At 61.0% G+C, this 27,917-nt stretch overlaps 7 protein-coding genes across 7 annotated transcripts; all 7 read right to left on the bottom strand.

Moving 5' to 3' along the window:
• Window positions 1-536: 536 nt before the first annotated feature.
• LDBPK_301330 (hypothetical protein, conserved) lies at window positions 537-6,509 on the bottom strand (the record flags this gene model as incomplete). The annotated part of the gene is made up of 1 exon (XM_003862798.1): window positions 537-6,509. One exon carries the CDS (start codon window positions 6,507-6,509, stop codon window positions 537-539), a length of 5,973 nt encoding a protein of 1,990 aa, XP_003862846.1.
• A 1,343-nt stretch (window positions 6,510-7,852) lies between these two features.
• Window positions 7,853-8,908, bottom strand: LDBPK_301320 (hypothetical protein, conserved; the record flags this gene model as incomplete). Its single annotated transcript, XM_003862797.1, has 1 exon — window positions 7,853-8,908. The coding sequence occupies one exon, from the start codon at window positions 8,906-8,908 to the stop codon at window positions 7,853-7,855; it is 1,056 nt and encodes a 351-aa protein (XP_003862845.1).
• Window positions 8,909-9,822: 914 nt separating this feature from the next.
• On the bottom strand, window positions 9,823-10,731 carry LDBPK_301310 (Pyridoxal kinase, putative; the record flags this gene model as incomplete). The annotated part of the gene is made up of 1 exon (XM_003862796.1): window positions 9,823-10,731. One exon carries the CDS (start codon window positions 10,729-10,731, stop codon window positions 9,823-9,825), a length of 909 nt encoding a protein of 302 aa, XP_003862844.1.
• Window positions 10,732-13,697: 2,966 nt separating this feature from the next.
• Window positions 13,698-13,997, bottom strand: LDBPK_301300 (calcium-binding protein, putative; the record flags this gene model as incomplete). The annotated part of the gene is made up of 1 exon (XM_003862795.1): window positions 13,698-13,997. The coding sequence occupies one exon, from the start codon at window positions 13,995-13,997 to the stop codon at window positions 13,698-13,700; it is 300 nt and encodes a 99-aa protein (XP_003862843.1).
• A 1,187-nt stretch (window positions 13,998-15,184) lies between these two features.
• LDBPK_301290 (hypothetical protein, conserved) lies at window positions 15,185-17,356 on the bottom strand (the record flags this gene model as incomplete). The annotated part of the gene is made up of 1 exon (XM_003862794.1): window positions 15,185-17,356. One exon carries the CDS (start codon window positions 17,354-17,356, stop codon window positions 15,185-15,187), a length of 2,172 nt encoding a protein of 723 aa, XP_003862842.1.
• Window positions 17,357-19,464: 2,108 nt separating this feature from the next.
• Window positions 19,465-22,257, bottom strand: LDBPK_301280 (hypothetical protein, unknown function; the record flags this gene model as incomplete). Its single annotated transcript, XM_003862793.1, has 1 exon — window positions 19,465-22,257. The coding sequence occupies one exon, from the start codon at window positions 22,255-22,257 to the stop codon at window positions 19,465-19,467; it is 2,793 nt and encodes a 930-aa protein (XP_003862841.1).
• Window positions 22,258-23,203: 946 nt separating this feature from the next.
• LDBPK_301270 (small nuclear ribonucleoprotein polypeptide e, putative) lies at window positions 23,204-23,464 on the bottom strand (the record flags this gene model as incomplete). Its single annotated transcript, XM_003862792.1, has 1 exon — window positions 23,204-23,464. The coding sequence occupies one exon, from the start codon at window positions 23,462-23,464 to the stop codon at window positions 23,204-23,206; it is 261 nt and encodes an 86-aa protein (XP_003862840.1).
• Between the last annotated feature and the right edge of the window lie 4,453 nt (window positions 23,465-27,917).

The raw sequence follows: 27,917 nt of genomic DNA, 5'->3' as shown, positions 1-27,917 counted from the left end.
GGGGTTGAAAAGCCCACGCATGTGCCCTTTCGGCGATTGTGTGCACATCACTCTCACCGCGGCCCCCACGCACGCGCACGGGCGCGTAAACCATGTGAGAAGATGAGGCCCAGCAGGAGAGGGCGGGACGGGGCACATGCGAGATGTCGACGGAGGATGGTCGACGACAAGTTAATACAAGAGAAATCGGTTTCGTCATCATACAGGGCGAAGGAGATGAGGGCGCCACAACCGTAACGTCCGTCGCTGCGTGCGTGTGCATCTATACAGAATATTCGATAAGCGCGGTCACGCACACACAAAAAAGAGAGAAACGACAGCGGCGCAGCACCGGATAGCCGTGCAAAACGATGTGTATGTGCTCGTCTGAGAATGGAGCCGGTGCCGTCGCCGCTGTCCACAGAGAGGGAGGGGTGGGGATGGGGGGCCAGCTGGGGCGTGGAAGGTCACATGGCGGAGCTCATCGACTTCACCGCCAGCCACCGGCGTCCACCTCTGATTCGAAAAGTCCCCGCCTCCGCCTCTTGAAGCGCACCTCACGAAACCTGCGCACCCATAGGGGAAGCAACGGAAGCCCTGATTGCTGCTTGCACGTCCTCCATGCTCCAGCACGGCGTCGCGGCAAGCACGCGTGCGATGGCGCTGCGACCACGCTGGTTGTCAAACCACAGCGAGGCGATGGCGGTGGCTGCCAGATAGCGGCGGAGATGTGCCTCTGAGTCAGTTGCTGCCACCAGCACCGGAAGCATGTTGTCCCCGACCTGCTTTGCAGGAGAGCCACCACTCACAGTGGCATCGATCTCGAGCAGAGAGCCGCCCACATCAGCAGCGCGAGAGTGATTCGTGATGTCCCCAAACAAGCGGCGCGGCAGGGGTGCGGCCGCAACGTGGTCCGCGCCGGACGCTCCGCCCAGTGCAGCGCTTGGCGGCTTTCTCTCGGCTGTCACTACGTCGCCAGCTGCGTCACAGGAGGCAGAATCTTCTATGTTGGGCAACGGCTCCTCTCCGAGCCGCGTCATGCCGCGAGCGTAGACGCACGCCTGCTTCGCCCAGTCGACCTCCGTCTTGTTCTCCATATCGATGACATCCTCGCGCAGCATCACCTCCAGGCGAGCACCACCGCGAGAGGTGGGAGGCGGCGCGCCGCCCGTCGCTGTTTGTCGAGCTGTGGTGCGTGGCCGCTTTGAGTTCGGCGGTGGCGATGGGGGCGGGCGCCACTCGATCAGCTGGCTTACTGCTGTGATCCCCATGCCGGCCGCCTTCAGCGTCAGCAACACCCGCGCGTCCTGGCAGAGCGTCGATTTCAGCCCATCGGAAAAGCACACGTTGCGAATGGCGAGGAGGGCAAGAGTGGCTGCGGGGGCATGCAGCGCCGACGCTGGCGTTCCGGCAAGCTCCATTAGGACACTGAAGAAGTCGGATTGCTGCACAAATGACTTGGCTATGGAGCGGTGCAATGACAGCGCTGCCACGAGGCGTAGCCAGTGCAGCGGCACAGCGAGATCGCGCCCGTGGCGCCGCAGCTCGCGATCGCTCTCCACCACCGCACGTGCGAGGAACTCCACGCCGCGATGCTTCACGAACGCGGAAAGGAAAACGGTACTTGTCGGCGCAGAGGATGGCCCGGCATCTGCAAGGGGTTTAGCGCCGCCAACACCCTCCTGCAACCGCGAGCCACACAGCATTGTGCATACGTCGCAGCCCGCAACACAAACGATGTCACGGTCGGCGGGCTGAGGGGCCTCGCTGCGGGGAGGGGAGCGCAGCGGCGGAGATGCCGAAGAGGCAGCCGTGGCGCCTGCGCCTGTGATGGAAGGCGAGCGCTGCTGCGAAGGTGAAGACTTGAGGGCGCGGTGGCGATCTTGCGGCGTTGATGTCGGCGAAAAGGCGCGGCTGCTCGAGCTGGTCCCGGCCGCGGAGTCCGCTCCTACCCAGCGGCTCGGCATGTGAAGCGTCAGCGCCAGGAGGCGGCCAAACAGAGTGCGGCCCAGCGGATCGCCCGTGCTGGCAATCTCGGTGAGGATGCAACGGCGGCCCTCGTGGGTGTCGGCCATTATTCGCAGCGCAAGCACGACGGTGGGCTGCAGCTGATGGACACGCAGCGCGTCACATAGCGCGGCGCACAGAGTCTGCCGCTGGGCGTCGGTGAGCAGTAGCTGCCGATGCGGGGGGCTGCTCATCTCGTCTTCCACCGCTGGGCTAGAGGCGCGCGCGGCGCCTTCCGCTCTGGTCGCGCCGGTGCAAGAGACCAGACTCGTTAGCAAGGATACCAGCACTTGGAAGTTCTGCAGCTCTCTCACAGCCTGTGCGGCATCGTGCGGCTGATGAGAAAGCCGGCGGTGGGAGCTGTGGCCTCCGTTCTTTGCCGAGCTCGGCCACAGCTGCGCATTCTCCTGTAGACGATCGACGACGTGTCGGAGGGAGGTAAGGCTCTCCTCCAGCCATCCGTCGCCGGAGGTAGCCGCGTGCACGGCTGCGCTTCGCACGCGGCGCAGCAGACGACACTGAAGGCCGCTCACGCAGGGGAGCCGCCGCAGCGTGGCGGACGCCGCAAACAGCGCGGCACCGCGGGCTTCCAGCACGCCGAGCTGCTCTTCTGGGCACGCGTCCACGACCGCGGACACAAGCGTCGCCGCCAGGCACCGCGTCCGCTGCGACACATTCGGCGTCATCTCCTGCATGGCACGCAAGGCGCCAGCGCAGATGTCCTCCACCAGACCCGCACAGCCGTGTTTCAAGGGCAGGCCGCCGTGCCCTCGAGTCCCGTCAGAGGCGCCAACCTGAGACTGCGCAGCAGAACCGTACGAACCCGTCAGCCAGGAAGCGCCAACGCGACTAGCCCACTGGATAGCAGCCTGGTAGCTGAACACGAGCGCAGGCGACGGGATCCACGACGGGGGCAGATGCGCCGCATCACCGTCCCCGGCTTCCGGCGCGCGCGCTGCCTGGAAACGCGTAGACAGCAAAGCGATCACATCCCTTGGCGTCGGCAGCATCAGTGCGGCTGCTACGGCATCGCAGAGAAGCCAGGAGCTCAGCAAGGCTGCCGGCACCCCAGCTGCGGCGTCGCACAGCAGCGATTGCAGAGCGCGGAACAGCGTTCCCGTGAAGTTGTACTGGAGCGCGATCTGCTCCGCCGCCGTGATAGCGCGCGTGCACGCATCCTTTGCAACGCCACCGCTGCCCCGACGAAGTACGCTGTGGCCACCCTCGATCGGGTGCTTGAAGGCGCTGCAGATGCGTGTGAGACGCCTGTTATCCGCGGTGATACTCTGTAGGAGTAGCACCCACTGTGCTAACGACGAAGCACCAGCTGGACAGAGAGGAAGCGTGACTGCCTCCTCCACTGCGGCTGCTTCCCTCGTCACGCTGCTCAATGATGCTGGTGATGGCTGCTGAGGTTTGCGGTGCCGCTCGTGCGGGGCGCGGCGGCGCCGAGCCTGAAGGTAGGCCTGCAGGTGCGTGGCCAGCTGCAGCAGTGCGTTCACTGCATAGGCGCTCCCAGTGCTGGTGCTCCGCCTTCCCGACGCAATCGTCAGCAGAAGCTTGCGAGAGAGGGGACTGTCATCGAAGTGGAAGTACTCGTTCAGCAGCTCGGCCGCAGTGGGCAGGCGACGGCGCTGTTGCGACGGAGATGGCGGCTTCCCCTCGCACGATGGCGCTGCGGTCTGTTTCGCTGTCTCTGCGCCGATCAGCAAGTCCACCAGCACCGTCAGCCATTCAGCAGCGGCAGCCGCCTCCCACTGTGCGGCGCGGGGACCGTAGTCCAACACGCACGAGACAGCTGCGCTGGCCAGCGAGGGCATGTGTCTGAGAACCACCAGCACCTCCTCCAGGCGCTGACTCACGTACAACAGAAGACGATACGGCACCGCGCGCACCGGGGGGTGCACGCTGCACTGCGACGCACACGTGAGACTCGGAAGAACTCGAACAAGGTCCTCGATCGCGAAGCCCGAAACGCTCATCGGAACATCTCCGCGGCTGCGCAGATGACCTGCTTGCGCGTGATACTGCAGACACGCGTCCAGCGCCACTAGGGAGCACTCGCCAAGAGAGGTGTACCTTGAGCAGCGCAAATTCAAGGGCACGTGATGCACCGGAGAAGCCGCCCCACTCTCCTGCGCGGCCGTAACATCAGGGTTGTTGACCGCCATGTCGACCAGCAGCGGTATCAGTGACTGGGCAGAAAGCGCCAGTTCAGCCTGAATCGACGCGGCGGCGGCGTTCCCTTCCGCCTGAGCCTTTTCCGTCGGTGCGGGCTTCGCTGTCGAGCTGTCGCGCGCAGCCGCGCCCCAGCGCAGTTCATCCCCCAGCACGGCGGCCACCAGACGGCACCCGAGCACCGCCACCGTCGTCGCGTCGGTCCGCACGCTGCGTAGCGCGTATTCCAGATAGACCTCATCCGAGAGAGCACCATCGATGTTGGTGGGAGTGTCGAGGAGAGCAGATCGGCAGCCCTGCGCGCGCCGGACGGCCATCTGCGCCACCTCAAGGACACGCCCCTGCGAGACCCACACGCGTTGTGCGTGGACTGCGGCGCCAGCATGGATGTTCAGCAGAAAGGAGAGCAAAATCACCCCGATGGAGGGACGTAGCAGCACCGCCGCCTCCTGCGCCTTGCGGGCCGCTGCGTACGGGAGCAACGCGGAGCCAATCGCACTTGGGTAGCTGCCGTTGTCGCGGCCCTCTCCACGGCGGAACGAGGAGGGGTCGAGAGAAAGGCCGGCCACCATCGGGTCAACGCCGATGTCGCCGTAACCCAGGGGGCCCACTGTCTCTTGGGTCGATAGCATCGTAGCACTCGTAGTGGCCGCGATGTTCGTGTTCGTCGGTGTGATGGCCGAGACAGTCAGCGAGGAAATTCCTTGCTTGCTGCTGTTGTCGCGCCCTTGTCCAGAGGACGCTCGCTCGCCATCCTTGGCCAGCTCGGTGCGCAGCATGGGCAGCAGCGCCGAGGCAGACACCTCCAGCACGCAGCTATGCGTCTCCTCGCGCAGAGCGTTTACAGAGTGCACATGGCCAATCCAAAGCAGCAGAAGTGTGAACAGGATACGATCGCGGCGGGTCCGCGGAGCTGCCGTCAGGTATCGCCCGAGGCTGCGGCGAAGCATCTCCGGCGTCAGCGCCGCTCCGACAACGGGCGCGTCGGCGACAGTCAAACACCAGAGCCAGTCAAAGGCGGCAAAGAAGTCGTCATGCGAGCGAGACGAAGCGAGGTGCCGCAGTGCCTCCTCGGCCACGGTCAGCGGCACCGCACACGCGAGGCGCTGCGGCTCGGCATCCACCATGTCACTTATGTCGTGCGACGGCGAGGGCGGTGCTGGTGGCTTGTCCGAATCCGCGGCAGGGTTCGCGGCGGGTGGCGAGGGAAATCGCGCTGCATCCCTTGCAAGGGAGACGCCACCTCGAGCAGCAGCAGCGCCACCAGCTTCCTCTGCTTCACCCAGCGGCGCCGCTGCACCGCCGTGGCGGCGCTTTGCAGGTGATCGCAGTCCACGCTCCAAATCATCGAGCGCGCACGGCGTAACAGCACCAGGTGACGGTGACGGCGACGGTGACGCCCTGTGCGCCGGCGCCGCTCCGGTGATGGTGACATTTAAGTCGGAGTCGTCCACAGTGGACTCCCGCGCGTCGCAGCGGCTTTGTGGCGGCATGCCAGGAATGGCGTCACTGCCTGGCGCAGACGTCGCCGCAGAGGATGCGCCGCCGCGCCGAAGCTGATGCTTGCGAAGCCGCTTCGAGGCTTGGTTGAAGAGAGCGATAGCAGCAAATCGGCGAGGTCCCTGCTGCCCCGCGAGGAGCTCTGCCAGTGTGTCGGCGGCGTGCTGCAGCAGCACCCCGTGCCCCTGGATTGCCTCCACGAGGGAGCGGACATGCTGCTGCAGCGGGATCGACTTCCGCAGCTGAGCTAGCGTTGCCTTGTCAAAGCCCCGCTGTGTGCCCTCGCCGCGCGCCCCATCTGCGCCGCCGACCGAGTCACGCCCAAGCGGGAGTGCCAGCAGTTGCTGCAGAAGACTCGCCGTGATGCCGTAGATCTGCGGCGGCGCCATCCGTATCACATCAACAAGCACCTCCAGCATGGGGCCTGCGCGGGCCAAGACCAGCAGACTGTAGTACGGGTCGCCGTCTGCGTGGAGCGAGACCATGAGGTCGATGCACTGCGAGATAGACTCGGCGAGGACAAAGCTGAGCTCATCGTTGAGGGCGACGGCCGCTGACGGTGATGGCGGTGCCGGGAAGGCGAAGTTGGTCTCATCGCGGTGATGCAGAAACTTGCTCGGGTGCTCGGCGAGGACGCAGCCTCGCCACGCGTCAAGCAGGCGCACGAGCAGGTCGCCTTGTTGCAGCACCGCCGCAATCGACACGCGAGACAGCAGCAGCCGCTTCAGCAGCTCAGCACCTTCCATGACGACGAGTGCATTGTGGTGCGTCAGCTTGGCTGTCAGCTCAGCAAAGAAGGCGAGCCACTTTGCCTGCGTGAAGGACGCCGCCGAAGGAAACGGCATTTTGTGGCGGTGGGAAGAAGGAATGGAGATGAAGGTGGGGGTAGACGTGGGTGGGTGGTGATCCACGTGACCCCTCCCAGCAAGCGTGCCCTTAAATCGGTATAGGCGCGCTGTTTTCTGAGTATGTGCTGTTGTTGTTGCGTTGTTTCACCTCCTCTACGTCTGTGTGCACACGCGCGCGCGAGCGAGACGCCGTTTGATAAAGTTCCTCTATGCGGTGGTGAAAAGGTTTATGGCTCTGCGTGATTACACGTGCGTGTCTGCGTGTGTGTGTGTGTGTGTGGCTGAGACTTCCTCGCAGCCGCGTTGAGGAGGAGGATGGCCTTCAATGGCGCTGCACGTTCTGAGCTGAGCTTCACGTCTATGTGTGTTCAAAGGGCTTATCAAGATCCGTCGACAGTGCAAGCGCGTATGTATGGATGGGGGTAGGGGAGGGAGAAAGGTAGAGTACAAGTAACGCCCAGTCGCCCACTCTATCTGTGTGTGTGTATGTATATGTGCGTGGCGAGAGCGCCAGGAAACGAAAAAGAAGATTCCAAAGTGAATACGCAACCGCGCGCGCTTGCGTCCTCTACGCGCAGCTTCGAACGTGAAAGTGCAGCTGCCTGGCTTCTTTTTGTTGGTGTTGTGTGCGTGCCGGTAGTTTGGCGTGTCACAAGCGCACACAGTTCGATGCAGAGAGAGAGAGAGACCAGATACTCGAAAGCATCACAGCGACAGAGGAGTTTGAAGGGTTGAAGCGCTAAGCACACGGTGCGGCTTCACTCCACGCCCACGCGCAGAAAGCGCCGCGGGAAGCACCAAGAGCCGCGCGCAGAGCCTCTCCGTCGCGTAAAAGGGCACACACGCCCACGCACGCTGGTGCATCTCGTCAGCACAGCGCCAGTAGGGGAAGAGGGGAAGGGCAATGAGCAGGTACGAAGCTGCCACGTAGAGAGTGTGCCTTTTCGTTCGTCCTTCGATTACTTCTCGTCCTCAACGCAAACGGTGGCCCTGATGAGTTCACAGGTTCGTGACAATGTGCACGCGTACCCACACACAGACGACCGCGCGTGAGCAGAGCAGCCGTGAGGTCAGCCAATGCCCGCCAAGGCAGCATGAGAGCAGAGACACCCCCACGAGCAGAAACCCTGCCTATGGCTCGAGGCACCGCACTTCGCTCTCTGAACTCCGTCAGTCGTTGGACCATCCACGAAGTGCTCATGCCGCCATGGGCGATCGACAAGTACGTTGGTGCAGAGCGAAAGCCGCACATGCATCACGTGTGCCACCTCCCCCCTCTCCCCCTCCTGCCGAGCCTCCCGACATGTCGGCACACTAGTTGTTGCGAACAGCAGGAAAAGTCACAAGCACATCTTCATCAACTCCACAGCGTCGTTTTTACCGGCGTAGTACCGCGCAAGGTAGCGCCGCTCGTGGAATCCCAGTCGACGGTACATGGCAAGCGTGGCAGCTACCACTGCCTCGCTGCCTTCTCCCTCCGACCTCCGGTGATTGGCATCTTGATGGTGCTGATCGGGTCGTGGGTGATCCTGCTGGCACGTCCACGTCTCTTCGTCGCCGCGAGAACGCTTTGCCGCCCGCCGCGTCGCAGCCAACGTGTGCAGGTGCCAGCGCTCGATCGCATATGCCACACCATCACGCCGGTCAGAAGCGAACACACCCGCTGGTGCCTCTGTGCACGCCAAGCATTGCGTGAGCAGCCATGAAGCAAGCCCGCGACGCCGGTAGTGTGGGTGGGTCACGACAACTTGAATGTAACCCTCCACAGAAGGGCGGCACAGGCTGACACTTGGCGAGTCCGCGATCGCGCTGCCAGCGCTGACTTGGCCGTTGTGCGGTGTTCGGCGATTCACCAAAGAGTAAGTGGAAGGGGTTCTCGCTGATAGACGCACCCACACGATGCCAACAACACAGGCAAGCCGTAGCGCGTCGGCACTCGGACACGAGCCCGCCGAGCACCCGTCATCTCTGTCGCACAAGCACCTTGGTGTTGTAGTCGCCTCTTCCGCACTTCTGATCGAAGCACTCTCCTCGCTTTTTTGCACCTCAGACGCACCGTCGCTGGCCTTCGGCCAGCTTGGTTTCCACGTCTCTGGTGCTGCCGAACTCCGAATGGCCACCCAGTAAGCGTGCACCTGCAGCAGCTGCGCACGACTGCACCGAGGATAGGGTGCGAAAGACCACTCATCGTCTCCGTCGAGCTGCTGCACCACATCGAGGTAGGAAAGGGGTGCTGCAAGATCCGCCTTTGATGGTAACGAGGTCGGTGCCGATTCGCGCGCGGGCACTGCTGCGTCGTCGTCGCTCACATCCTGCCTTGGCTTCTCTAGGCAGTACACGCTGAACTGCGCGGCAAGACTCGCGGTCGCCGTCGGTGCAAGATGCCCGTCACGCATTGGAGTGCAAACGGGGCATACAGCGCTCCCTGGAAACTGGAAAAAAAAAAGCAGGCTTTGGGCGTGCGAGGGCGAAAAAGCGGAGCGAGGGGCTTGCGCGCCACGTCTCTCGTTTCTCGGCCGCCGCTCTCAAACGCGGGAACGGCGCTCGTTCGTTGGTGAGCGCAGCGCCCCTCGCCAGGGCACGTGCAAATCCATGACGACACGGCCGGGGGGAGGGCACAAGGGCAGCGACAGCGTCGGTGCATGGGGACGGTGAACATGAATGGAGAGAAGACGTGCCAAGCAATTCAGAAGAGAAGGACACACACAGCAGAGGGCGAAGGAGCGATGAAAAGTTTCAGGCAGTGAGAAAAGAGAGGGACGGTCGCCTGCTTCCCTGAAGGCCATCACGGGTGAGCGCACGCTCGCACGCGAGCCATCTGGCTCCGCGTTTTCCAAATCGGCTACGGAAGTGCCAGACAGAGCGGGGGCGGGGGCGAGGTTCCAAGCTGTCTGATCTCCCACACCCACTAGCCCCTCCCCTGTGCGACTGGCACAGTCGAGTGTCAGCATCGGATCAGTGCAGAGCGATGCAGGCACAGGAATCACTCAAGCGACTGCGCTCACTCCCCACCCCCACCCTTCAATACCGATCGCCGAGGCGGCCCCTTCGCATTCATGCATACGTGAGTGGGCGGACGGTGTTCGTGTTTTTAATTTTGCGCAGGCCCCTCTCCCCCCTCCGTCCCTCACCGCCTTATCAGCGTGTGTGCGCCGCCGAGATAAACCCGCCAAAAGAGGAGGAGAGGGGGGCCGCACTGTCTCGACGGGTGTATAGATACTGCAACGCTCGATTACACCGTGGGCCAGACAACTCTCTGCATGCGTGCTACGATACTTGTTCTCTACGTCAAAAGCCCCCCCCCCTTCACCTACGGCAACGGTGTCACCAGGGCCACGGAGGACGGATGCTGCAGCCGGTCCGGGTAGCTCGTCACGCGCAGCTCACGCGAGCTCAGCGTCGCTTTACCAGAGCCGCCGCGCTCAATTGTGGCCTTGATAAGATCCTGCAGCACCCCCATGGCCTTGCCGACTGCCAAATCCATGGGGTCGCTGTGCGCAAACGCCACCAGCGAGGCGGCAAAGACGTCACCCGTCCCCGTGTAGCGCCCCTCGTGGTACGGCACCACCCCCGTGTAGCGCTTCGTCGACCCGGTCGCCTTGTCGCGGCAAGAGAGCAAGAAGCGAAGGTGTGTCGGGTCGTCTGCCATTGCGAAGGACTTAATCACCACGGTGGGCGTGCCCTGCGTGTGAAACCAGTTAGCGGCCTCAATCGCCGATGCGAGATCCTTTACCTCCACAGTGCTCAGGATCGACGCCTCGAAGTAGTTCGGCGTTGCAACGTCCGCATGGGTGAGCAGCTCCCTGTACGCCTCCACCACCTCCTCCTTGCAGTACAGTCTCCCGTCGTCGCCCATCACGGGGTCACAGAAGAATACGGCATCCTTCTTACCTTGCTTCTGACGCGCCTCTCGAATCTCGGCGACGGTCGCCGCCACTTGTCGGACGATGTCTCTGTTGTTGATGTACCCGGTCAGAACATAGGCGTAGTCGCTCAAGAAGTCGTTGGCGCGCAGGCCCTCCATGATAGTGGTGAACTCCTCGAGATCCATGCGATGGCCCTTGATGACTGGATAGCCGCTGTGGTTCGACAGGCTCACCGTGTTGATGGCATCGACGTCGAAGCCGTGGAGCTGCAGCGGAAACGTAGCGGCCTTGTTGCCCACATACCCGTGCGTCACATGGGACTGAATCGATAGCACGTGCTTATCATCCGTCATCATGCTGCGACGAAGAGGGAAGAAAAAAAAAAGAGGGTAGTCGATGTCAGCAATGGATTTGCGCCCTCCCTTGTCTGCGAAGACAGCTTCACTTGCGCGGGCTTCTGTGGATGTGAGGGAGTCGGCGGACCGATTTCTTGCAAGACAACGCGCACGAGCCCGGCAGCACCACGTTGCACACAAACACGCAAATCACAAAAATACGAAACAGCACGCCAAAGCACACAAGTCCGATCGAAGCGATAAGAAGGGGGAAAAAAAAGCCCGCGACCAGACCTGGCGTGCAGTGCAGCCAGCAAGAGCGCAAGGTGGTCAAGGAAGCCGCCGAGTTGGAGAGAGAGAGAGAGAGATGTGAGGACAACAACACTCAAGCGAATGCGCACGCTCTTTTTTTTTTTGCAAGCGCTACTTGAGACGTGTCCGTTGTGCTAATACTAAAACAAGCAAATGACTTGATCACTGCGCGGCAGCGGATGACCGATGGATCAAGCAAGGGCTGTTGCTCAATTCAACGTGCCAAAACTGAGGAAGAAGAAAAAGCACGCGTGCGGTGTTGCGAGGAGAAGCGTGAAATCGAGAAATGAAAACAAAGGAAACGGGAGGAGATTGATCGATGTGAGATGCGCGGTGTGCGTCTTGGTTTTGTAGGAAAAGGAAGGGTGAGGCTTACGAGTGCGAGATGGCGCGGATGCGGTCACGATGCATCGACGAAGCCAACCCAAAAGGAGGCGGGAGGCACCCGACGGTGGAAGGGAAAAAAAAAGAAACGCGACCCTACAACGCCATCCCGCACATGTAGGAGGCGGGGAAAGGTAAAGAGGTAGGGGTGGTGAGGAGAGTGGGGGAGGGTGGAGACGCACACGCCTCTGAAAGCTCGAGGCATACACAAAGACATACGCATGCGTCTCTCAGGAGTTGCCTCCGTTTCTTCTTATTCTTCGCTACAGGGCGAAGGGCGCATAGGCACATGCAGGAGCAAGAAAGGGACGTGTGTCTCTGTAAGATCCCACAGCGTGCTGGAGAAGTGGCACAAGGCAGAGTGAAGCGGCCATGAAAACGGGCCTTCAGTGGCCAGCATCGCCTTGGTGCATTCGCAGAAGGTTGTGAAAGGCACACACCGTCTTCAGCCGCTCTGTGTGTGTGTGTGTGTGTGTGTGTGTATTCCTGTGCTTGGCTGTGTACGATACATGAACCAACAAAGTGCGCGCGCACTGGATGCACGCCAAGCACACAGCAAAAAGCTTATCTACGCAAGGACTGGCCTGCATCCGTGTTGTGTAAGTGTGTGTCGCTTCGCAGATGTCTACGCAATTGGGCTTTCCCGCCACCCTCCTCCCCTCTACCTCGTCAGAGGCCTCGCAGTAGAGGGCACGGGCAGCAAGGGTGCAAGCACGCACAAGTAACGCGAAATGAAAAACGCTAATATACAAGAAAAAGCAAAATGCAGAAGAGAGAGAGAGAGACAGAGTACGCTCTTAGTTCCTTTGCGGCACTCCCCACCACCACCACCACCACCATCACCCATCCATCCTACTGTGCATCGCCAACAAGAGAGGGGCCACAGAGGAACGCGCCACCATCGCCCAGGAGGCCAGCGAGGTGCAGCTGGAACCGCCTCTCTGCGCGCCTTTTCATGGCGGCCAAGCAAGGCGCGTTGCTCGCCAAGAGCGAAGGCTACACGAACTCTATCGTCCAGTTCGGCACCTTCCAGGTGGTCTTCAGGATACCCACGAAGACGGCGTCGTCTTCGATGACAGCACTGAGGCCGTTGTAGTAGTCCATGAACTCGGTGTACGGCACGAGTCCAAAATGGCGCTGGTTCTCATCCCAGATGGCGAGGAAGCCCTTCAGCAGCTTCTCCGCTGTGAAGATGGCGTCGCTGACAACAACGGGGTGCTCTTGCGCGTTGAAAGTAGCTTGAATGTCCTTGATGGTGATGTTGCCGTCCGAGTCGTAGTCCAGCCGCTGGAATACCTCAAGCACGGCCTTCTTGCGGATTGAGTTCATATGGCCGCGGACGTAGTCCATGAAAACGTCGTAGTCGATCCGCTCCTCGCACGCCTCCTCGCCTGGGGCGACGGGGTGTGTGGCCTCCTCGTGCGGAAATGCGCTAAAGATGGTGTCTGCCACCGCCTCAATCGTTTGAAGGGCGTTGCGAGTGTCGGTTAAGCAGCCGGCATGCGCGCCAAACGCGCGGGAGCCACGGACAAGCTGGCGCACGCCGTCGCGTGTCATCCATCGCCGGCCGTCGTCACTCACCTTGCGGAACGGCCGGCCCATCGCCTTGATGCCAATCTCTGGAATGCCGCCACCGGCGTGATCGATGTAGGCATCACGCAACTGTGTCAAAATGTCCAAAACTGGGCTCTCCAGCTGAACCGGCACCCGCTCTCTGCCAGGTGCGCGCAACGTGGATAGCATCGTGTTGGGGTTTTGAATGGAACTACTGTTGAGGTTTGCCACGGGGGCGAGAGAGAGCGTCTTGGTCTTGAGGTGGCTCACATCCACAGAGACGATCTTGAACCGCTTCACGGCATCGTCGCGCTGGTTCTGCGGTGGCCCCAGTACGAGGATGTTGTTCACCTGAAAGTCGTCTGTGATGTACGTTGTCACGTTCGCGCTGTCCGCGTCGTAGGTTTGCGCCGAATCGGCCGCTGCCGTGAGGTCGGCAGGCTTGAGGTACACATCGAACGGGTAGGCCGGGAAGTGCTTGAGCTCACAGTAACCCATATTGCCAATGATGGAGCGCACCTCCTCCAGGTAGAACCCATGCCAACGAGGGTAGTAGCAGCCGAAGAAGTACCGCTGAGTGTCACGGCCGTCCGCGGAGAGCTGCTCGCAGTGAAAGCGTAGGTAGTCGCCACGCTCAATGCGAACAACGTCGCTGTAGAGCGAGGCATCCATGCGCACCGACATTTTCTTGGTATCTTCCGTCGCCGGTCGCCCTCTCTGGTGTACGCTTGTGCCTAACTCTGTGTGCGTGTGTGCGTGTGTGTGTGTGTGTGTGTATGTGTGTCGGGACAAGCAACCTCTTCGAAGAGAAAGCGAAGATACAGAGAGCAAACGAAAAAACTGAGGCGGTGCTTCCTGCACAGCAGAAAAGGGAACATTGAGAATAGACGAGAGAGTGAGCGGGGTTGCAGGTACGCGAAGTGAAAGCGGCAGCAGCAACAGCAGTGCGAACGAACGCTGCGGAACCGTAGCAGCAAGCATCTCCTCCTCTTTTCATTTTTTTTCTCGCTAACACTCTTGCTTTTCGCCCTCATTGCATGTGCGATGAGGAGCGTGGACGCCCGCTGCGTCTCGACACTGATGCGCGTATTTTGTTTTGCGTTCTTTTTTTTTTGCGGTGTGGCTGCACCTTCATCATCCCCACAGCCGCGCCTCAGTCGCTGCTGTCGAAGGCAGCGGCCCCCGCACACGCATGCGCACAGGCGGACATGCGAACACAGTCGCCGGGAGAGAGAGCGGTCGTTTGCGATTTCTTCAAAAACAAGAGACACGGAGGGACAGCGACAATCGCACGCACACACACACACACACCGCTAACGACGAGCTCCCACCAGACCACGCAGATACATGCACACATACAGGCACACACGCAGCGGGGGTTACACGGGCAAGCAGACCACGGCTAACTCAGCGCCGCACGCATACAAGCGCCCCTCAGAGGCCCCTCGGATGAAATATATATATATATATGTCTTGACATCGAAGAAGTCGACAGAAGGAGGGGCCTTTCACGTAGAGGGGGGGGGCAGAAGGGGCAGCGATGCGACACTTTCATGGCACTGTAATCGCTACAGCGGAACGCACCAGGGCGCGTTGAAAGCTGAGCAGCGCAGTGCGGGGCAAGGCTATAGCAGCTAGAGACAAATGGCTCTCTCGCTTGCTCTGGTCCTGTTCACCCAAAGAGACTCTCCCTTGCCGTCTCGTGAGAGCGCATGTAGTCCCTGATGACGGGTGCCACACACCGCTCAGTGCGTCGCATCGTCAGGGTCCCGCACGACCCACCATTGCGGGGCGACGCCGAGCAGCTCCCCTATGCCCCTGCCCAATGCCGAGCCGCCTCTGGTGGAGGCTGAATCAGGCACCCGTACGCCATGGGGAGGACAGAGCGGCTCATCGCTGCTGATGCCGGCGGTGGGGCCCTGGACGGTGCTGCGGCGGAGCGACCTGAAAGGCCGCGTGTGGGCGGGCAGAGTTTGGGGCAGGGGGCGGTCGTCTCAGGTGACTGAGTCGGCGCATTTGGTGTACCGGGCGTGTCTCTCGCGCTGCTTCGCACGACGCGGATGGGGGGCCTGTGGCAGGGCCTGGTGGGTTTAGAGCAGAGCTTGAGTCGCGTTGTATGGCGGAGAACCGACATGCGGGAGAACAAAAAGCTTAGGTGGACTGTTAATGCGGCGCGTGCGGAGTGGCCGGAGCGACTCTGGAGGAGGTGGGTCGCCCTCTCTTACCGTTTAAACCACGCGTTTGCCTTTGGTCGCTGCGCCTTGCCGATGGGCTCACGGCGAATACCGTTGTTCGGCAAGGACGGGAACGTCTCTTCATTGATGACCAGTCCAGGCCCTACATGCGGTGGGCTAGACACCGGCGCCGAGACGGCAGCCGGCGTGGTGACAAACGTGCCTGATGAGGCGGTCGCCACAGGCCCCCACCCGCGCGGGCGGTTGTTGGACTGCGGCTTCAGGGACGCCGCTGCCGGCGGCGCCGACGACGTTGGAGCAGTGGCGGGGGCGCTGGCAGAGGGGTCCTGGTGTTGGGCCGGCGCGGAGCTGCTGCAGCCAAACTTGGACCGCGTGTCCGTCGTCAGCCATGCATTCTGCTTGGCTCCCTTGCCTTTGGCGTTCTTGCGGGCAAAGGGAGACGGCGCGCCAGCAGGTGTACTGTTGTTGGCGCCGTTATTGCTGCCGGTGCTCTTTCCAGCTTTGCAGCTCTGCATCTCCTCCGCACGCGCCGCAGCCGCCTTCGCCTCCGCCTCTTTCCGCGCGTCCTCCTCGCGGGCGCGGGCAAGGCGCTGCGTCTCGGGGGCCATGCGCATCTTATACACCTCCTGCAAGGCTGCCTGCTTCGCCGCTACTGGCACGGTTGCCACGATCAACGGGAATACTTCATGGAACACCTGCGGGTCAGGGAAGCACTCCTTCGCCAGCACGTCGTAGTACTCAGAGGTCAGCATCGCTGATTCGATGAAGTCACGAGTGTAGCTGCGGAAGTGTGCGTAGGTGACCGGCGATTTCACGTGTTTGCTCAGCATGTCGTTCAGCCGCTGCTCAAGCTGCTTCTTATCTGCCGGGAGTTTGTTCTTGACGTTGTAGTTGCTCATATCCTCAGCGACGGCGAAGGCAGAGGAGGAGGGAGCGCTGCTCCTGTTGCTACTCCGCGCCCCACCCGCACGGGCCGAGGAGGACGCTGCGCCGGCGTCGCTCGCGACAGAGCGGGTGAGGACCGGAAAGGCGCCGCTGCCTAAGTAGTACAACGGGATACCGTTCTCCTCCGGGGCGTGTACCCTATCTACGCCGCGGTCACCACCACCGCCTCCACGGCGACCACCACGGTGATTGTTCTCCTTGGTCGGCATCATCTCCACCGTCTCCACGCGGAACACATGGTCGAACGTAATCTGGATCACGTTTGCGTTCGACGCCGTCGCCGGCACGGAGCCGGTCGGGCCGTTGCCCACTGAGGAGCCGGATGCCTCGCCGAACATGGCAGGCGAGAACGTCACCTTTGCCTTTACGCCATGGACGCGCTGTTTATGCACCATCAGATCAATCTCGTTGCCAAACACACGCATCATCAAATCATGCGATGCGCAGTCGGGATGGTCGCATATCTTGTGGCACGTCTGAAAGTGCTGATCAAGCTTCTGCCGGCTGGCGTAAAAAGTGAAGGTAAATTGACCTCGATTGCACACATCACACGTGTAGTGCTGCTGCTGCATGTGCTTTAGCAGTGACTCGCCATCGTAGAAGCGATTGGCACGCTTGCAGAAGCGGCACGGTGGGTGGCCTGTAAACGACGACCGGTCGTGCCGGCACCGCCCCTCCATGTGGTACTGCAGTGCGGTGATAGAGTAGGCCACCTGCTCGCACAAGAAGGCGGGCCTGTGTTGGAGGCACACGTCGCAATACACAAGCTCATGATCAACCCACAAATGATCCTTCAGCATGTTCATTTCGAGAAACGGATCTTGGTACCCCTGGCACCAGCAGCTCTCGATGGGGCACGTGTACTCGTACAGCTTTGCCACCTCGTACGCAAGCTGCGGCGAGTCGATGACGCAGCGCAGGTGGCGATTCGTCGTGACGACCCGCCGCATACTCTCCATCTCCTTGGCCGAGAACTGCTCCTCCTCGCGACTCACCTGCTGCGTAATGATCGGCATCTGTGTCGCCTCCTTACGGCAAACCGGGCAGCTACCCCTGTTCAAGCTGTGAATGCGGAGGCCACAGCTGTAGCATGTGTAGTGCCCGCATGGGAACACGCACAGCGCGCGGCACGGGTCAGCACAGATGAGGCATTCCACTGGTACTTCCTCGCTGTATGGGCTAAAGGCACCAGCAGCGCTACGGTTGCCGCTGCTGCCTCCCCCACCTTGATTTCGATTGCCCCCTTCACTCATGACGATAATACACGCTTTTCCCTTCGCTCTTGTGGCTGAGTTCTTCGCTGTAGCCTCCACACTGAACGACTGTCTGTGAGTGACCGTTCAGCGTTGTTTTCTTTTCGTACCTTCTCCCTACCTGCAACCCTGACAAGCAGCGAAGAGAATGATTGCTGCGCTGCCTAAGGCGTGAATGAAGCGTCGTTCGATCTCCAAACGCAGAGACAGCAGCAGCTGGAAAGGCAGCACGAACAGATACGCCCAGCGAAGAAAGCAAGGGTGATTTGAGCTGGAGAGCGAGGGCGATGTATGCGCCACCGTATGCGTGCGCGCGCGTTTGCTTGCCTCTGCTTCACTGCGGAAAGGGATCTGCGTGCCAATCTCTGCTGCACGTGCCGAGTGGCCAGCCACCAACTTGCCCTCCACCCTTCCACTCAGCTCGGATATGTCCTCCGACTCAGACACAGCGGGCAGGGGGGAGGGAAGACCGCACCAGAGGCCTCTCTCGACAACCTTAGACGGGCAGATGGTGTGATAAGAGCGAAGCACCTCGCCTCTGAGACGAGCGAGAGCGAGAGGGGGGGGAAGTAGTGGTACCCACAGACAACGCTATTCGTGCTCTGGAAGTCCGCTCTTTAGGTGCTGCGCGTATGGCGCGAACCACCTCGACCGCAACTGAGTGAGAGCACCCCTCGGTACGGCTACCAACAGACGGTGAGACGGGGTGCAAGGAGGGCACGTATGTCTTTTATCGAGTGCGTGATTATATATATATATATATATCTGTGTGTGAGTGTGTGTGTGAGGGAGGAAGGGACGCCAATCAGGGATGGAAAGGGGGGGGGGCAGAAAGAGGGGAAACTCGCGGGCAAATCTACTTCTGTTCCAGCACGCGTACGAGTGAGAGTGAGAAAGAGGCAGAAAGAAAAGCGGGAGAAAGAGGGAGAGAGGGGGCTAGAGTGGGACGGAGGTGGTCTCTACCAAGTGCAAGCAGAGACACGGAGGGAGAGAGTTGCGAGGAGCAACAGAGCGCAGCTCACCAGCCTAGCTTGTCCTGTGTGCATCTGGCCTGCCTCAGTGCTGCTGTTGCGGCGGCTTCGGCTCGACTGGCACGGAAGCCGCAGTGTCTGTTGGGGCTACCTGGCAGAGCCTGGAGACGGAGGGGTGCGCAGAGCAGCAGCGCGTGCATGCATGAAAGGTATGCGCGTAAGGTCCCGTGAGAGGAGGAGACACAACCCTGCTGTGTTCACGGCGGTCACACACACACATAAAAGCCAAGCCAAGTCAAAAAAAAAAAACGAGGCGGGGAAGGGCGGGAGTGAAGAAGAGCGAGAGAAAGAGTGAGAGGAGAAGCAATCGAAGTATGCGGGCGAGCTATTCGCGGCACGCCTCGCCCGCACACACGTGTACTTCTGCAGCTCCCTAGGCACATTCTTTACCGACAGTCTCCTCACGTTCTCCCTCTTCCACCTCGTCGATGCCGTTCTGTGTGGTGTGTGTGTGTTTGTGTGTTTATGTGGTACATATCACTGAGGAAGACGGGATCAGACAGGCGAGGAGGCGAGTGAGATAGAAAAACACATACACAGAGAGAGTAGTAGAATGCAAAACAGCTGGTGCCATGTACGTGCAGGTGGGGCGGTGGGGCGGTGCGAGAGAGGGCATGAAGGTTCAACGGGAAGACAAGAACACGAAACGGGGAGGGGTAAGACGAGAAAACAACACACGATAATCACTGGTGGCACACACACCAGACCTTCAGCGTCAAATATGTATATATATATATATATATATATGTGTGTGTGTGTGTGTGCATCTAAGGTGAAGAGAAAACAGTCTACAAGAAATACAGAGCGAACAAACCGATGCAGATCGGTTCCAAAAGACGCGTCAGCAAGGCAGAGGGAGGCAGAGGAGGCAGAGACGGCGCCGCACGAGACGCCTCTGCCTCCTCCCTTTTGCGTCGTCCACCCCTTTACGTTCTCAAAATGGGTGTTGCCTCCACCGTCGCATGATCTACTTGCTGCGCGAGTGTGTGCTGGGCCTCGTCCCTCCACGGAACGGGAAGGGAGCAGCACCGCTACTTGCCTTTTGCCCACGGCTCTGCGGCGGCCTCCTCGCCTCGCTCAGCTGCGCAGGCAGGCCACAGGAGTCGACTTTTTCGTCCCAATGGGAGGCAAGACGGACTCGGGGTCTCGCGCCATCAGCCTCTCCGGCTGCAGACGCTCCCCGGCCGGTGCTGCCGTGGTCACTTTGGCAGTGCCACCCTCCTCTCCGGCTAGGGAGAAGCTCGACGGGGTGTCAACGTTGTGTTGCTTGCGAACGCTCGTTGATTCATCGAGGTGCAGCGGTGAAGACGCCAGCTCCACGTGATGCGTGCCCTCTGCCTTGGACGTGGCGGATTTCATCGCTGGTGCGGAGATAGCGAGTGCATTGACGTCGAGCGGAGCAAGCCCACGACGTGCAGGCAGCGGCAGTGGCGGTGGTGCGGCCATGAACACCGAGTTTTCTGCGTTCTCTACTCGCTGGTTGCCCTCTCCCAAGACGGGTGCTTTTGCGGGCAACCCACTGTCCTCCCTCGTCTCTGCGAGAGCGGGGGGAATGTGAAGCGTGCCCTTCTCCGTGCGCAGCGCCGGCGTGCCGCGAGGGGTACTCACCGTGCTGCTCAGGATGTTCTCCGTGTCGGCATGCGCACCAAGGGCGGTCAACACCGCACGGGAGAAGACAGGCGCAAAAGCCAGCGATGTGTAGAGAGGGCCCGTCTCCTTGTGCGAAATGAGAAAGGTGGTCGTCAGGCTCTCCACCGGTACCTCGCGATCCACCTCTAAAAACGGTGGGAGGCGCAGCGCCGCCGCCGGTGGAGCAGCCTGACGCGAGCCGTGCGGATGCACCTGCTCCTGCTTCGCCGTCGACACTGTGCAGCTCTCCACTGTCAGCGTCTGGCGTCCTGCTGCCCAGCTTGGGGCTATCATTGTCGTCAGCTCGTAGTTCGCACCCTCGAAGATGAAGTGCGTTGCCCTCATCACCACCTCGGCGCGGGTGCTATCGCGGTGCTTGCACAAGCTCGCGTACTCGCGGCTGCTGATGCGTTGGGCGCTCTCGATGCGCTGCTGCGTCGGCGACGCTGTGCTGACCGTCGGGGCGTTTACACTGCTGCGGAACGAGGCGCCGCTGCTGGCGTGCGAGGTCGCGCGGGGTGGCGCACGTGAGGACAGCACAGTCGACGGAGCGTCGCGAACGCTCTTGAAGAAGTGCATCGTCGACCCATCCGCCATCTCGCGCTTCACGAGGAGTCGTATGTCGCTGATCTGGCTGTTGCTCAGTACAGTCGTGTGCGTCGTGTATGTGGCGCTCGCCACCGGAAGCTCAACTGGGCAGCGGCGCACTAAGTAGTAAGTGGGCAACGCCGGCGCGCACTGCTCCTTGTGCACCACCTGGCTGACCACCTGGAGCCCTCGCTCAATTTTGTCCTCGAAGGTGGTCGAATTGTCGAGCAGGCGGAACATCGGGTGGCCAACGTACATCCTCTGCAGGCGAAGATCGGAGGCGCGGGCGCCGTCGAGGTCCTCGTACCGTGCCGGGTTGTCCAGGTTGTAGAACTCCTCCGCTCCATCCGCGGCGGTGACCATGTGAATGACGGCGTCGTAGCGGTCGCGCAGAACGTCGATGGTGCTACCGACGCCGCGCAGGATCTCCTGGAACTGCTCATCAGTGCAGAACGCGCGGCCGTCCATCGTGCCACGGTCAGAAACGATGACGGTCGGTACATTGGACGCCACGGCGAGTGCGTAGAACTGGTCCTCCAAGGCAAGCTGCGTGCGAAGGAGCCCGAGCTGCTGCGGCACGGTGAGGTCGCCATCCCACTGCATCCCCCCGGTGACTAGCAGCGTTGCGGCCTCCGGCACGCACATGACGCGGAAGCCGGTGCGCTGCGGGATCTTTGCCTGGATGGCCGAGAGCATGGTGGACTTGCCAGCGCACGGACCACCGGTGAGGCAGATACGGTACACCTTGTGCTTGGACTCCAGCACCTGCTGCACCGACGTGAGCGGAAGCCCTTCGTACTGCCCAAGCGCCGGCCCAGGAGAGGCAGATCGAGCCACGGGGCGGTAGGCCGTGAAGGTGCTGCTCAGCAGAGGAGCAGCAGGGCCACCCGGAGCATCTGCGTGAGCCGCGGCTTTCACCGATGCGCACGCCGTTGTCGCCACCTCCTCCGCCTCCGGTGAGGCCGGCGATGGAGACGATTTAGCAGACGCAGCGAACTGCCTCTGCCCCTTCTCTCCGTAGAGACCACCCTCGGTCTGCAGGGACGTGCCGCTCCGTCGCCCCTCGTCCGGTGACCTTACGAGAAGCGTGGCATCCTCATTACAGTTCATGTTGCGGTTAGCGCCGACGCCGGCGTCCGGGCAACACCTGCGACGAAGGCGATCGACAGCGATGATAGCATCACCAGTTGCATCGCGCTGTCCCTCCTCCGCCCGCGTGAGCAACGACGCCTGCGCCGGGTGCAGGGGCTTCGTGGCGCCGCTCTCCTTGCGGTGCCTCTTGACGGCCGCCTCCGCCACGACCGGGGCCGCGGTCAAGACTGCCGCTGGCGGGGGGGTGGCCAACGCCGAGGTCTCCTCGGGGTAGGGAGGGAAGCGCCGATCAGGCTTTGGCGCTGCATGTCGCAAAGACACCGCTGCATGCGCCGCTTGAGTGTCTGTGAGGCGCTGCCGAGGGTTTGATGTGTGCTCAGCGGTGGGCGGAGCTGGAGCGGCGGCGGCTGCATCGGCAGCAGCAGGCCGCGTCGTCGTTACTGGCAGTGCCGCCACCCGCTCCTCCGACGAGAGTGGCAATACTGCTGCCGATGCTGCACTAGCTGTGGGCACGAGAATGGCGGTGCCCGCGTGCCGCACTGTAGACAAGCCGACGCCCATCGCTGACGCACGAACACTCTAGTGGGTATGTGCGCGCACGTGCACCAAAAGGAAGGAGAGAGACGAGTGCGTAGGCAAACGTACTGTGACTCGTGCTTGGGCAACACAGCGCGCATACAGCAACACTAGACATGCCAAGAGCACAGAGCAAGCGGCGACGAAAAAAAAAAAGAGGAGATGGATGGGCGATGGAAGTGGAGCGCGGTAGAAGCTGATATTAAACTTCGATGCCACGCCCCGGCAGAGCGATGGTCGGCGCGTAACATCGAAGCACCGCACAGCCTTCCAGCGTAGCAGTCGCACTGTCCCCAGATGCGGCCAATGGTCACCCGCGCGTCGCTGAATCACGGCTCTGCAAGGTCCGATATATATATACATATATATATGAGGGGAGCGGGAGGAAGGAGTCGCAAGACAGCGCAGGCAGATGCAGACGCCCCGCGTCTGCCATCACCACCACCGCCCACACACACACACGCACCGTCCCCTCGAAATAAAATACAAACGCCAGGCCGCCTTTGCTTCGGCTGATTTGCATTTTCGTTCGCTGTTCTGTTTTCCTTGCTAAATCACGCGAAGTGGGAGACGCGCAAGAGGGGCAACGGTTACAGAAGAACGCGGGGCACGGAGGGAAGGGCAACAAAAAGAGAAAGCGAGCTGAAGGATTTCACGCAGCATCCACCCACGGCCCCACGGCCACCCTGCACCTCGTCCCTCCTCGTGCTCGCCCACTCCGATGGCACTCCAGCGCAGACATGCACACAAAACACCTCCGTCATTCACGCGCACACACGCGAGTGCGCACCACTACCAAAACGACAACACAACAACACATGTCCTCCTCCATGACTACCAACAGGGCATCGGCGTGCTTCACGCATGGAGATACGAGACGAAGCCCCTCCACTCTGTGAAGAGGTCACTGCTACCGAGCGCTGCCTCAACTCTAAGCACCGATGGGGTAGATCACGCCGACGTTGTCGCTACGCAGCAATATCTTGCCCAGACGGTAGCTCTTGTTATTTCGAAGATTCGTCTCGGTCGTATCACCCAGCACGACGTTCATGAACTCGTCGTAGCCGAGCAGGTTGCCCTCCAGCCGCATCTGCGGATCGTGCACAAGCCACACGCATACACGCTGATGGTCCTGCATGAAGCGGTGCACCACCCCCGTGGGGTTTTCCATTTGGCGGGTGTGGGCGCTCATGGGCAGCACCGTTTTTTTTTTCCTTTTTCTCTTGTTATTCTCCTGTTGTGCCTTTCACGTTTCGGTGTAGAAGTGATCGTCCTCGAGGAGAGAGCCGTGAAGTGATGCAGCAGCGACACAAAGACGCGCACGGCAGCGAGCGCTTTCCTCTCTCGGTGGGGAGGAGGCCCCGTGCTCCGTTGACGGGGCGGGAGACGCGCAGAAAGCCAAAGCGTGGGAAGCAGGCAAAGGGACGTGAGAGATGATGCTGCAGTGCACGCGCAAGCAACGATAGGGATATGCATGCCTTCGGGCGAGCCCGATGGAGAGGGGGGAGGGCGCCATGGCGGCTCAGATCCGCATCCGCCGTGTACGGAAAGAAAAAGGAGGCAAACGCGCCACGGCACACCCCAGGGTGAAGGGTGTGCGAGGTGCCCTGCTTGCTTCCTCTGCGCGGCCACGGTCTTCCGCAGAGAGCGAATGGAAAAGAAAAGCAAAAAGGCGGAGGAGAGCGTAGAGGAAAATAAAGCAAAGGTAAGTACGCCGCGGGAGCGAAGCCGTCGTTGGCGTCTGCGTGAGTGAGACACACTCTCCCGCCACCCACCCATACACACACGCGCGCAGCGGTCATCTCTACTCCTTGCGACGCCTCCCTTCGCACCTCCCTCTTTCCGCTCTGCCTGCGCCTTGCTTCATGAGTTTCGCGGCTCGGCACGACCACGCACGAACAACAACACAAAAAAAAAAAACAGAATGGGGCGTGAAAGAGATAACAGCAAGCACGGCTGAACAGAAAACAAAGCATACCGACACCAACGAACAGGCACACATTCACGCAAGCAAACGTTTGGCAAGCGGCGGGCGCATCAGCACGGGACCGAGTGCATACACACATGTACTGTATGCGTATCAACGGAGGGGGTGGCAACTGGTGCAATGCCGGCGAGAAGGAGCCCTTGCTGCCAGCGCGCTTTCCATGCCATGCGAACCAAGTCTCTGTTCGCCCCTTCATCTCACATGCGATCAACCACCAACACTACCACCATCACCACCGCCGCCGCCCCCACCCCATCCCGGCACCACATGGGAGGAAGAAACAGAAGGGACGGCAGAAGACTCTAGAACGCCTGAGAAGGAGAACGAGAGAGAGAAAAGGGGCGGAGGCAAAACAAAAAGAAAAGAGGCCCGAGGCGGCAGCTGAGGGCCCGCCGGTGCACACAGACAGAGAGAGACATAGGCGGAGAGAGGGGCAAAAATAAGTACGGGAAACAAAACGAAAGCACCGCGAGATACGCACACAAACAAAACCAAGCGCACGCAAAAATAGATACGCCGTGCGAAGCAGCGAGGGAGTGAGAGAGGGAGGGGGAGAAGGGGAGAGAGACGTTTACGTGCCGCAGACCGACGCGTGGTTAGCTTCGGACGCGTTTGTGCGCCTCACCGTTCCCCAGCAAGCAGGGCCACTCATGCCCTGACTTGATGTGAACACTAGGCACTTGACAGCCCACGTGCCTACTCGTAGAAGGCGAGGTACACCTCAGCCTCGTGATCGAGCACGTGCTTCTCCTCCACCACGTCGATGTCCTCGTCGTCGCAGCGGAACCATACATGTGGGCGAGTGAGGTGGCGCACATAGGCGATGTAGTGGCCCCCGTGCAGCGAGCCTCGATGCGCAACGATACCCACCAGCTGGCGCACCAACGATGGCTTCGGAGGGGTGCGCTCGCCAAACGGATCGAATTCGTCGCTCGTAATGGCGCAAATCGCAGCAGCGGGATCAGACGGTGTAGCCTTGCCAGCGCCTCCGTTGGTGTTTGCCCAAGACTTGGCCACCGTCTTGGCAAAGGTACCCCGATCCCCGTTGGGGTTGTTGAGCGGCGTCGCAGCCAAGGAGGAGGTGCAGCCGGAGGTGCAACCAGAGGCGTCGCCAAAGACGCTGCCGACGCCAGCCACATCCTCAGACGCGTCATCGCCAACCGCGTTGTCTGCTCCCACCCCAGTGTGGGTGCGGCTGACGGCAGTGCTGCTACTCTGCCGTGAGTGCACCGCCTCGGCTATCCCATGACCGTCATCTAACATCTTCTGCGTGGCCAGTTTGACATCATCCTTGGCGTGGCGTAGGTACTTGCTAATCAGTTTCTCTGACGCAGTCGGGAAGCGGCGCTGCAAGAGATAGATCTTCTCCATACGGTTGTAGGCCTCCACTACCTCGCGGCTGACGTACGGGGTGAGGTCAAGGGTGAGCGAGATGCGCACCGGTGTGAGCACCTTGATGAAGTCCTGCGCCGTCGGGTCGTAGTGGAAGCGCAGGAGATGCACCGCAAGGCTGCCGCCGAGGTGGGAGAGCGACGTGCGTACCTCGGCCTCGCTGTAGAGCGCATTGGCATACACGCGCTCCTCTATCTGCGCTTGAGTGAGCTTCTTCCCATCTAACTTGGCCCTCCTCTCTGCCTCGGCCTGGACTGCGGCGAGGGCGTTGTGCCCCTGCTGCTCTTTCTGCGACAGCTTCTTGAAGCAGCCCTCGCATGCGTAGCGGTCCTTGCCGCGCAGCGTGGTCGGCGCGAAGAGCGATGCAATACCGTCCTCGATGCTCTTCTCGATGGGGATGGAAAGGGACATGAACATTTCGTTGCGCGGGACGCAGTGCTTGCATTGGGAGCAGGTCACCTCGGAGAGAAGCGCGCCCTCGAAGCTGACACGGCGCGACGCCTTCTTCTCCTCTTCGCTCTTTCCTTTGTCGAACTCATCCTCGATGCCGTTGAGCAGCGTGATGAGAAACTCTTGGGCATCCTGCTGCTCATCCTCTTCGAAGAGCACGTTGATATTGCAAATCTGCGTCCGCAGCGAGCGCACGAACGCGAAGACGGCACCGTTGAGCACGTCCTGATACGTCTGGTGTGCCAGGTGGTGCAGCAGACGCGACACGGATGCCGTGAGTTTTCCAGGGCTCTTGGACGGATCGAGGTGCAGAAGTGGGTTCGCAAAGATGCGGCACCGCAGCAGGCACTGCAGCACCGAGTTCATATAGCAGAAATAGCTCTCATTGGCGAAGCCGCAGATTGCCGCACGGGTGATGACGTGGTCTGTCTCTGTGCGTGACAGCAGGCTAAAGTCACCCGCTACGTTCGGGCCTGTCGGCGACATGCGCACACCACCGCCGGTGGTTCTTGTATGCCTCGCGCCCGTCGTTCCCATCACTTCGAGACCTCCGACGAGCTCCGAGGCGCGGCCGACACGCTGCATCTCAGCCAACCTGTGTGCACGCTGCTGGCTGCGTTGCCGCTCCACCTGCTGCACATGCTTCTTCGCGGAGTACTCCAAAAATTGAACAGGCACTTCGAGGCGCACACCACGAAGCAGAAAGTACGCGAGCAGAGCCGTGAGCTGTCCCAGCCGGCGCAGGTGGACATGACGCGAGATGTCGTTGTCGCACTGCTTGCCATTCAGTCGCACCGCCTGCCGATCGGCGCATCTGGCGCAGAACATGAGATATGACCAGTTCTCAGGCGGCGAGGAGTGAAACTCTGGCAGAGAGAGGCTGCTGTGGGCCCCGACGGGGGAAAGCAGGGCAGATCGGCGCGCCGGGAGACGGTCTTCCCTTTTATCCATGTAACTGTTCGACTTTGAGTGGAGCCGCAGTGACCCGTCGAGGTGTCCACTGCTGCTGTACGCGCTGTGAATGCGTGTGTGCATCCCGCTGGAAGAAAAGCCGAGTGTGTTCTTGCCGCGGCTGAAGCTGTAACTGTTGGAGGTCATGCTACTGTTCGGGTGGAAGGCACTCGTCTCGCAGGCAGCGCCGCCGTCGCAGATCTCCTCGAAGTGCTCGTAGAAGGGGAGCGGCTTCGACAGGTCGATAGTGCCCTCCTCGATCTCGCGCACCGTCACGGTGGGGAAAAGCAGTCCCCACGACGTCTCCTGTAGTATGTGGGAAGGGTGGGTGCTCACGAAGCTGGGGACGCCGATAAAGAAGGAGTGGTATGGGTAACCCTTGTGCGGCGCTTCGGAGTCGTCGCCGCCCGCCACGGTGCTGCGCTGCTGACGGCTGTAGTGGTGGTCGCAAGCGTGATCGCGGCAGTAGCACGAGCCGCAGGTCACGCACAGGTACAGCTCCTTATCCGTCCGCGGTGTGATCGGGAGCTCCTCCTCCTCTGCCGACATGATGTGGGTGCTGGGCTCGCGTATGTGGCAACTAGAGTGCTGCTTTGACGAAATGGTGCTCAGGTCCGCTTTCGAGCTGCTCTTGGACGACGTAAAGAGCTTTTTCAGCGTGCTGCCAAAGGTCGACTTGGCGGATGAGCTCTTTTTCTCTGGGGTGCAGCTCTTGGCGGTATAGGTGCTGCGCCGGTTCGCGCCGCTGCTGCTTCCGCTACCGGAGGAGCCCTTTATGGACTCCTGCACCGCTGGCGGACCGCATGTTGTGCAGAAGAAGAGCGCCTCCTGGCAGCTGCTATGCTTCTTTCCGCTTAGCCATTGC

Source organism: Leishmania donovani, chromosome 30 (assembly GCF_000227135.1).
Source record: "Leishmania donovani BPK282A1 complete genome, chromosome 30".
In the NCBI taxonomy this organism is placed as follows: Eukaryota; Euglenozoa; class Kinetoplastea; order Trypanosomatida; family Trypanosomatidae; genus Leishmania; species Leishmania donovani.
Note: the sequence above shows the minus strand (reverse complement) of the source record. Positions and strands in the feature narration are given on the sequence as shown.